The sequence below is a fragment of the Pyrgilauda ruficollis genome, unplaced genomic scaffold (assembly GCF_017590135.1).
Source record: "Pyrgilauda ruficollis isolate IOZ18807 unplaced genomic scaffold, ASM1759013v1 scaffold88, whole genome shotgun sequence".
NCBI lineage: Eukaryota > Metazoa > Chordata > Aves > Passeriformes > Passeridae > Pyrgilauda > Pyrgilauda ruficollis.
Window position 1 is genome coordinate 120,566 of NW_024530821.1, and position 9,890 is coordinate 130,455.

The window sequence follows — 9,890 nt, forward strand, 5'->3', positions numbered from 1 at the left end:
GCGGGCTCGGTGAGCCACTCTGACAATAGGGCTGCCCTGCTTCGCTGTCGCGCCGCTTGTCGGCGCATCTCGCTGACAGCGGGAAGGTATCTCCCAGGGGGACTACAACTCCCGGCGTGCCCCGCGGCAGGACTAGCTTCCGGGAGGCCTCTCCTCAGAACTACAGCTCCCGGCGTGCTCCGCGGTGGAGGACGGCTTCTGGTGGACCCCGCCTTTGGACTACAACTCCCATAGAACCCCGCGGCTCGGCCCCGCCCCGGCGGAGGGCGGTTTCCGTTCGGCAGCATGGCGGCAGCGGCACGGAGCCTGAGGGTCCGGTGCATCCCGGTGCCACCGGCTGTACAGCGCTGGTGTCGAGCGCTGACCGGGACCGCTGAGCCACCGCCGCCCCCTCCCCCTCCCCCTCCTTCCCATCCCCCGCCGCCGTCCGCTTGGGGCCGGTCTCTGGCGGCGGCGGTGGGCGCCGGGACGGCGGCGTTGGTGCTGCTGTGGGCCCAGGAGCGCCGCCGGGCCCCGCTGAGCGCCGCCGTGCCCGCCCCGCCGCCAGCCCCGCCGCCTGCCTCGCCCCGCGCCGCCTTCAACTTCATCGCTGACGTGGTGGAGAAAACGGCGCCCGCGCTGGTCTACGTGGAGATCGTGGGCAGGTACCGGCACCGGGAGGTCCCCGGGAGGGATTGCCCTCCTCCCTCCGCAGTGTTCGGCCTCTCCTGAACCGTCCCGGAGGGCTGCCACAAGTGCCTCGGGAGGGACCGACGCGCGGCTGCCACACGCCGCTGCCGCTTCCGTGTCCGGCGGGGCCGTGTCCCTGCAGGCTGCCCCGTCACTGTGCCCGGGAGCAGCACTTGGTGTTTGTTTCCCTTTGTGCTCTCTAATGTTCGCACCGTCCAATGCCTCCGGCCTCTCGGAGCACCTCTGCCCTCCCGCTGGGTGGCTGCTGCTCCCAGCTTGGTGTCACCTGTGTCACCCTCGCTGGCTCACAGTGTGAGGAGGCATCGGCTGCTGCTGCTCCTTCCCTGGGTTCCTGACCCACACTGGCAGTAATTCACCAGCAGCTGGGCTGTGGCCTTGCTGATCCATCCCGTTTTCCCTTCACTTCGCCTGACTTCCAGCAGAGCTTGGGGTGTTTGACAGGGCTCCCACTATCGGGAACATTTCCTGTTGCCTCTCAGGTGTTTGTTACCTGCTCCATGTGTCCCTGCACAGGTCACAGCCCCTTCTGCTCCTGTAGGATTGTACCTTTGTGGCTGTGCATGAGCCCTGGATTCCCGCTGCATTTGTGCACGTTCCCCTGTTTCTGCAGACTCTTGGGACAGGGAAGGATCCCCCCATCTTGAGTGTGTCCAGAGGAGGGCAGCAGGGCTGGTGAGGGGCTTGGAACACAAGCCCTATGCGGAACATATGAAGGAGCTGGGGTTGTTTATCCTGGAGAAGAGGAGGCTCAGAGGTGACCTTACTGCTCTCTACAGCTTCTTGAAGGGAGGTTGCACACAGGTGGGGTCGGTCTCTTCCTCCAGGCAGCAACTGACAGAACCAGAGGACACAGTCTCAAGCTACGTCAGGGAAGGCATAGGCTGGATATTAGGAAAAAAAATTTCATTGAAAGAATAATAAAGTACTGGAATGCTCTTCCCAGAGAGGTGGTAGAATCACCATCTCTGGATCTGTTTTAAAAAAGACTGGACATGGCACTTGGTGCTATAGTCTAGTTGAGGTGTTAGGCCACAGGTTGGACTCGATGATCTTAGAGGTCTCTTCCAACCTCATTATTCTGTGATTCTGTGATCGTGCTGCTGCCTCCCAGCCCCATCCTTTCCCCTCCTGACCCGTGCCCTCCTCGCAGGCACCCCTTCCTGGGCCGGGAGGTGCCCATCTCCAACGGTTCTGGCTTCGTGGTGTCCCCGGACGGGCTGATCGTCACCAACGCGCACGTGGTGGCCAACCGGCGGCGCGTGCGGGTGAAGCTGGCCAGCGGCGAGATGTACGACGCCGTGGTGCAGGACGTGGACCAGGTGGCCGACATCGCCACCATCAAGATCAAGCCCAAGGTGCGTGCGTGTCCCGGTGGCCGCGGGGACGTTCTGTCCGTCCCGCTGAGCGTCTCGCTGTTGGAGTATTACCAGTATTGCTGACGGGATGTGGTTTGGCTTGGCTTGGCCCTGCTGCTGAACCAAATAGTGGCAGCTGTGGTGTTTCACCCCAGAGACACTTTTGGCTAGCTGTGAGTTGCAGTTGGGTGTGCTGGGACAAGTCCGGGCATGCCAGGCTCTGGTGGCAGTGGATGGAGCTTCCTCCCATGGAGGGTCTGCTCCACAGGTTTTCCTCTTCTGGAGAAGCTTTAAGGTGATGGTGGAGGAAAGGAGTTGGTTCTGATGGAGGGTTTTAATCCAGAGCTTTTATTCTGGCCCGCATGGCCTCTGAATCTAGCAACAGCTCCAGCAGAACCCCCAGCTGCGTGGTCTGCTGGCCCTTTTACCCGGGGGAGAGGGGGCAGGGACGGGGTAGGAAGCCACCAACCAGGTACAGGACAGGAGGTCTTAGGGGACAAAGGACACCTGGATAGTCCAATGTGCTCCCCAGAAGAGGAAGGCATCCTTTGAATCTGCCAATCACTCGACACCCTTCTGGAATTTCAGGATTGACAGACCATACTCAGCAGGGGTCAGGGTGGGGAAAAGAGAGGTGATTGACTGTGCTGGGACAAGTCCGGGCATGCCAGGCTCTGGTGGCAGTGGATGGAGCTTCCTCCCATGGAGGGTCTGCTCCACAGGTTTTCCTCTTCTGGAGAAGCTTTAAGGTGATGGTGGAGGAAAGGAGTTGGTTCTGATGGAGGGTTTTAATCCAGAGCTTTTATTCTGGCCCGCATGGCCTCTGAATCTAGCAACAGCTCCAGCAGAACCCCCAGCTGCGTGGTCTGCTGGCCCTTTTACCCGGGGGAGAGGGGGCAGGGACGGGGTAGGAAGCCACCAACCAGGTACAGGACAGGAGGTCTCAGGGGACAAAGGACGCCTGGATAGTCCAATGTCCCCCCCCAGAGGAGGAAGGCATCCTTTGAATCTGCCAATCACTCGACACTCTTCTGGAATTTCAGGACCGTACTCAGCAGGGGTCAGGGTGGGGAAAAGAGAGGTGATTGACACTGTGGTGTTTCACCCCAGAGACACTTTTGGCTAGCTGTGAGTTGCAGTTGGGTGTGCTGGGACAAGTCCGGGCATGCCAGGCTCTGGTGGCAGTGGATGGAGCTTCCTCCCATGGAGGGTCTGCTCCACAGGTTTTCCTCTGCTGGAGAAGCTTTAAGGTGATGGTGGAGGAAAGGAGTTGGTTCTGATGGAGGGTTTTAATCCAGAGCTTTTATTCTGGCCCGCATGGCCTCTGAATCTAGCAACAGCTCCAGCAGAACCCCCAGCTGCGTGGTCTGCTGGCCCTTTTACCCGGGGGAGAGGGGGCAGGGACGGGGTAGGAAGCCACCAACCAGGTACAGGACAGGAGGTCTTAGGGGACAAAGGACACCTGGATAGTCCAATGTGCTCCCCAGAAGAGGAAGGCATCCTTTGAATCTGCCAATCACTCGACACCCTTCTGGAATTTCAGGATTGACAGACCATACTCAGCAGGGGTCAGGGTGGGGAAAAGAGAGGTGATTGACACACCTGGGGAAGGAATCTTCAGGGACAAACCCGGGGTACCTGAGGCAAACCATGACATCACCCCGCAACATCTCGCTGCCCACAGCACCCGCTGCCCACGCTGCCGCTGGGCCGCTCGGCCGAGGTGAGGCAGGGCGAGTTCGTGGTGGCCATGGGCAGCCCCTTCGCCCTGCAGAACACCATCACCTCGGGCATCGTCAGCTCGGCGCAGCGCGGCAGCCGCGAGCTGGGCCTGGCCGCCACCGACATGGAGTACATCCAGACCGACGCTGCCATCGACGTAAGGGACGTGGGGACGTGGGAGGGAGCGTGAGGGGTCTGGCTGGTCGCTCTGGGATCGGCCTCAGGATGGGGCTTTTGTGGTCTGCTCACACTCTCTCTTCTCTGCTGCAGTTTGGGAACTCTGGGGGCCCCCTCGTCAACTTGGTGAGTGCTGCTGCTTGTCCCCTTGCTGGCTGGGGCAGGGATGTGCTGTGTGCCCCTTGCTCTGTGCCCCTCTGTGGGTGCTGGGAGGCTTTTGGAGGGAGGAGGGAGAGGAGGGCTAAGCCTGGCATGAGAGCTTTGTGCAGTATCTGAGGCAGCTGGAGCTGATGGGGCTTTGGTGGAGATGAGGTCTGGCTGGTGCTGGCAGGGCAGAGCCAGGGACTGCATGGACTCATCCCGTGGACTCAGCCTTGGGTCCTGCCCAGCCTTGGCAGGGTCAGGAGGACACAGGGACAGCAGCCTGGGAAGGGGTGGGCACAGAGGCAGGACCCCAGACTGGTGCAGTAGTTCTGCTCTCCACAGTGATCCAGGCTGGGTCACTGCTGGGATTGCTGCATTGGGATCCCAATGCCCTTTCCCTGCAGGATGGCGAGGTGATTGGCGTGAACACCATGAAGGTGACATCAGGCATCTCCTTTGCCATCCCCTCGGACCGGCTGCGGAAGTTCCTGCAGAAGGAGGAGCACCGCAAGAGTGAGTGGGGACCTCCCTGCTCGGGCTCTGGGGGAGGATGATGAGAGAGGGAAACCTTGGGCTCTGGACCCTTCTTCCCAAGAAAAGCAGGAGAAGTCTGTGGGGCCTCATCTGGTGCCACAGGAAGCTGTGCTGCTGCTGCCTTGCCCTGTCTGGTTCTTCTGTGACACTGGGGAGGGACATTCTTTGTCAAAAATCTGACAAACCAGGGAAGCCAAGTCACGGTGCAAAATGCAACACCTGGAATGCTCCCGTTGGTGCTGGGAACTGGACTGAGCTGTTACAGGGATTTGGAATGGCTCTGGATGCTGCCTGCCCTGAGGGCTCAGCCCAGCACTGTTCTGAGCAGATCTCTGTTTTCCAGCCATGACATTCCATGTCCTTTCCTTCCACAGGCTCTTGGTTTGGCAATGCAGACTGCAAGCGCCGGTACATCGGGGTGATGATGCTGACCCTCACTCCCAGGTACCTGTCCTGAGCTCAGGGGCCACCAGACCAGTCCTGTTGGGGCAGGGATGTGATGGGATCTTCCCAACTAACTGAGGATGCCTGGTTTTGGGAGGATTGTCTCCACAGCTTAAGCTTTCACTCTCAAATCTCTTTGTGCTTGTGTTGTGGTTAGGCTCTCAGCTGGCTCACGGGTAAATTGGAAACTTGCAAGTTTCTTCATTGGTAGCAGACTCTGTGAGCAGATGAAAAGTGCTCTCCCTGTCCACAGGAGGGTGGAACCAGGTGGGGGTCAGGCTGTGCTCCCAGGGAACAAGGGACAGGACTAGAGGAAACTGCCTCAGGTTGTGCCAGGGGAGGTTGAGGTTGGATATTGGGAAAATTCCTCCTTGAAAGGGCTGTCCAGCCCTGGCATATCTGCCTAGGGCAATGCTGGAATCTCCATCTCTGGGGGGATTTGACAGCTGTGTGTATGTGGCATCTGGGGACATGGCCAGTGCTGGCCTTGGCAGAGCTGGGGGAGTGGTTGGACTTGAAGTGCCCATGTCAGCAAGCAGGACCTGTGCTCTCACCTCTGGGAGAAGGACAGCACCTGCTCTGCTTCTTTGGCTCTTGCAGCCACATTTAAGGGACCTTCAGCTGCCTCGTGGGGCTGGTGTTGTGCCGTGCTGGGCAAACACCTTTTGGGGCTGTGCTCTGCCCTCCTAAAGCTCTGCTGAGTTCCCCAATGCCCAGCAGATGGTGCTGGTACCCGGCAGAACCCCAGGGATGGGGGAGGCCGGCCCAGCCTCCTTCTGCTCCCCTGGCCACGCTTGCAGGGACCGGCTCTGTCAGGAAGCAGCGTGAAATTCCTCGGACACGGCTCCGGGCACGCGGCTTCCGCACAGCCCCGAGCTGTGATCCAGGGAAAGCACCTGACTGCCAGCCTTGTTTGTGCCCAGCAGGAAGGGCTCCCAGCAAGGGATTGCTGGCCTTGGAATCGGGTGACTGCCCTGAACACCCTGAACCTTTCCATCTGGAAACTTTTCCCTGGCACAGGAAGGAGAAGCTCTGTGTTGGGCACAGGCTCAGGCTCAGACCTCGTTGTTCTGTCCGTGGTGCCCAGGCCAGATAAGAGGCAGTGGGCACAGAGATGTGTGAGAGTCCACAAGAAATCTCTTTTTTTACTGTGAGAAGGGTGCTCAGAGCCTGGCAGACATTGCCTGGAGGGTCCTTGGAGATCCTCAAATCCCAGCTGGACACGGTTTTGGGAGGATTGTCTCCACAGCTTAAGCTTTCACTCTCAAATCTCTTTGTGCTTGTGTTGTGGTTAGGCTCTCAGCTGGCTCACGGGTAAATTGGAAATTTGCAAGTTTCTTCATTGGTAGCAGACTCTGTGAGCAGATGAAAAGTGCTCTCCCTGTCCACAGGAGGGTGGAACCAGGTGGGGGTCAGGCTGTGCTCCCAGGGAACAAGGGACAGGACTAGAGGAAACTGCCTCAGGTTGTGCCAGGGGAGGTTGAGGTTGGATATTGGGAAAATTCCTCCTTGAAAGGGCTGTCCAGCCCTGGCATATCTGCCTAGGGCAATGCTGGAATCTCCATCTCTGGGGGGATTTGACAGCTGTGTGTATGTGGCATCTGGGGACATGGCCAGTGCTGGCCTTGGCAGAGCTGGGGGAGTGGTTGGACTTGAAGTGCCCATGTCAGCAAGCAGGACCTGTGCTCTCACCTCTGGGAGAAGGACAACACCTGCTCTGCTTCTTTGGCTCTTGCAGCCACATTTAAGGGACCTTCAGCTGCCTCGTGGGGCTGGTGTTGTGCCGTGCTGGGCAAACACCTTTTGGGGCTGTGCTCTGCCCTCCTAAAGCTCTGCTGAGTTCCCCAATGCCCAGCAGATGGTGCTGGTACCCGGCAGAACCCCAGGGATGGGGGCGGCCAGCCCAGCCTCCTTCTGCTCCCCTGGCCACGCTTGCAGGGACCGGCTCTGTCAGGAAGCAGCGTGAAATTCCTCGGACACGGCTCCGGGCACGCGGCTCCGGCTTCCGCACAGCCCCGAGCTGCGATCCAGGGAAAGCACCTGACTGCCAGCCTTGTTTGTGCCCAGCAGGAAGGGCTCCCAGCAAGGGATTGCTGGCCTTGGAATCGGGTGACTGCCCTGAACACCCTGAACCTTTCCATCTGGAAACTTTTCCCTGGCACAGGAAGGAGAAGCTCTGTGTTGGGCACAGGCTCAGGCTCAGACCTCGTTGTTCTGTCCATGGTGCCCGGGCCAGATAAGAGGCAGTGGGCACAGAGATGTGTGAGAGTCCACAAGAAATCTCTTTTTTTACTGTGAGAAGGGTGCTCAGAGCCTGTCAGACATTGCCTGGAGGGTCCTTGGAGATCCTCAAATCCCAGCTGGACACTGTCCAGAGCAGCCTGCCCTGACTGAGCCTGCTGGGGGTGGGGTGAGAGGAACTTGAGAAGCCTCTTCCCACCTTTGCTGTGTGAAATTGGGAAGGGATGGCAGCTTGCACTGGGCTGTGGGACAGCAGAGTTCAGCACAGACCACAGCCACGTGGGGAGCCCTGACTGGCTGAGCAGGGACCTGACAGGAGCAGAGCTGGCCAGAGACCGAGTGTGTGGGTCTGCAGGGATTGGAGCTGATGCAGTGTTTGAGGGAAGAATGCTGTCACTGGAGAGATCCAGCTGGAGTGTTGCATCCACTTCTGGATTCCATTCAAGACGGGTGAGGAGCAGTTGGGGAGAGTCCAAAGAGGAGCTGTGAGAGATGCAGAGTTTAAATTTAGTTTAGAAATTCCAAAATCTGTGGGAAAGTGTGAGAAACTGTGATTGTTTAGTCTCTAGACTCAGGAGGAGAGCTCTGCTGACATGTCTGGCAGGAAGAGGGGCACGGCTTGTGTTGTGTGTCCTGCCCAGTTGGGGCAGAGAAGTGAAACTGCAGCAGAGGAGGGGTGGGTCTGACCCCGGGGAGGGTGATGTGACATGGGGATGTGCATCACCACAGCTCTGATCCAGCTGGCAGCTGCTCCAGGGGTTTCCAGCTCTCCCTGATGCCATTGGGATTCTCATTCTTGTTTTGATAGGAGGATGGTGGTGTTTGGGGCTGGCAGCTGTGGCTAGTGCAGGGACACAGGAGGGGAGGTTCTGTGCCTGCTCTCTGAGCCTGTGCAGCTGCAGGGAGTGGGGTGGGAGCCCTGCTCTGCCTCCAGCTCCATCCCTGATGCTGCTGTTCACTCTGCAGCATCCTGGCAGAGCTGAAGCTGCGTGACCCCACCTTTCCCGACATCTCCTACGGCGTGCTGATCCACAAGGTGATCATCGGCTCCCCGGCACACCAGTAAGTGCTGCCTTAGGGCTGGGTGAGGGAGCAGCTCTGGGATGTGTTTTGCTGCAGAGCAGCAGGCTTGGGCTCTACAGCAGAAACCACTCTTCCCATGCTGGCTGTCTTGCTGGCCAAGCACAGCTCTAGAACCTCTGGTGCCACAGCACTTGGAGGACGATGACGCCGAGTGTCTGCCTCACTCTCTGTGCATATTCTCCCCGCAGGGCAGGGCTGAAGGCTGGGGACGTGGTGCTGGAGATCAACGGGACGGTGTCCCGGCGTGCCGAGGACGTGTACGAGGCGGTGAGGACGGAGCAGAGCCTGGCCCTGCTGGTGCGGCGCGGCTACGACACCCTGCTGGTGAGCGTCGTCCCCGAGGTCACCGAGTAGCAGAGACCACCCGGCTGGAGCTGAGGGCAGGACTGAGATGTGTCTGTGCTGGCCAGGCAGAGACAGAGCTTGTGCAGGGCTGGAAGGGGCCAGGAGAGGGGCCTGTGCTTGGGTGACTTGTGGTGCAGCTGTGCCCCTCTGTACTCAAATAAAGCACTTTTCTAGCGGCCCCCAGGGCCGTGTCATCTCCTTCCCATGGCAGAAGCAGTTGCCTGGTGGAGGCTGGGATGTGTGGGACCTTACTCCTCCTGTCAGTCCTCAAATGAGACCCTGTGGCTGGGGAGGAGCTTGCTGTGCCTCCAGGGACCTTTTCAGTGTTCATGGTGTTCTGCCACCTGCTTGGAACCCCCTTGGGCTGGGATCCAGCTCCTCTGTGTACCTGGCAGGCAGCTGTCGAGCCATGGATTGTGTGGCCCCTCTGTGGGTGAGAGCAGCCCCAGAGCGGGTCTGGGACCGGCGTTACCTCCCTGGAGCGCAGCAGTGCTGGTGGCCATCTGGTCACATCCCTTCTGCTGGGAGCTGTGACTGCTCCAAGCCATGTGTCCACATCCCCTCCTGCAGCAGCTTTCCAGGACGTGGTAAATTGCTGTCAATGCTGGACTCGTGATGGCTGAGGTGGCATCTCCTGGTCCTGATGTCCAGGAGGGCTGAGGATGGGAGCCACAGCCGGGGCCGGGGCTCTGCCTGTCCCGCCCTGAGCTCGCTGTCCGTGCTGGAGCTCTGCTCCCACACACGCCCGGCCCCTGGGGACGGCCTGCAGCCGAGGGCCTTCGGGGAAGGAGCCGCTCCGGCTGTTCCTCGCCTTCCTGGAAGAGCCGCCGCTGGAGCGGGAGCAGCGGCGAGGGCAGCCCGGAGCAGCGGAGGAATGCGGCTGTCGGGCCAGGCCCTGCCCGTGGCGGCGCTCCCGAGCCCCGGCTGCTGCTTTTGGGACATGAAAGCAGCACAGTTCCTCGGGGGTGCCGCGGCAAGGGGCGGCTCTGCCCTGAGAACAAGCCTCCTTTCAGCAGCCCCGGCCCCGCCGGAGGAATTCGCTGCCCCGGCCAGCGCCGCCGGCCCGGGGGAAATGGGGGGAAATCGCGGCGTGTCTGGCATAGCTGCTCCGGCCGCGCCGACCGCAGCGTTCCAGGGCCGCGCCAAGGCCTGCCC

The 9,890-nt window shown here is 60.1% G+C and overlaps 1 protein-coding gene across 1 annotated transcript; it reads left to right on the plus strand.

The window, feature by feature from the left end:
• The first annotated feature begins 225 nt into the window (after positions 1–225).
• On the plus strand, positions 226–8,913 carry HTRA2 (HtrA serine peptidase 2). The gene is made up of 8 exons (XM_041488120.1): positions 226–644; positions 1,841–2,045; positions 3,730–3,924; positions 4,038–4,070; positions 4,493–4,601; positions 4,997–5,066; positions 8,274–8,369; positions 8,579–8,913. The coding sequence occupies exons 1-8, from the start codon at positions 286–288 to the stop codon at positions 8,742–8,744; spliced, it is 1,233 nt and encodes a 410-aa protein (XP_041344054.1). The 5' UTR covers positions 226–285; the 3' UTR covers positions 8,745–8,913.
• Positions 8,914–9,890: the final 977 nt, after the last annotated feature.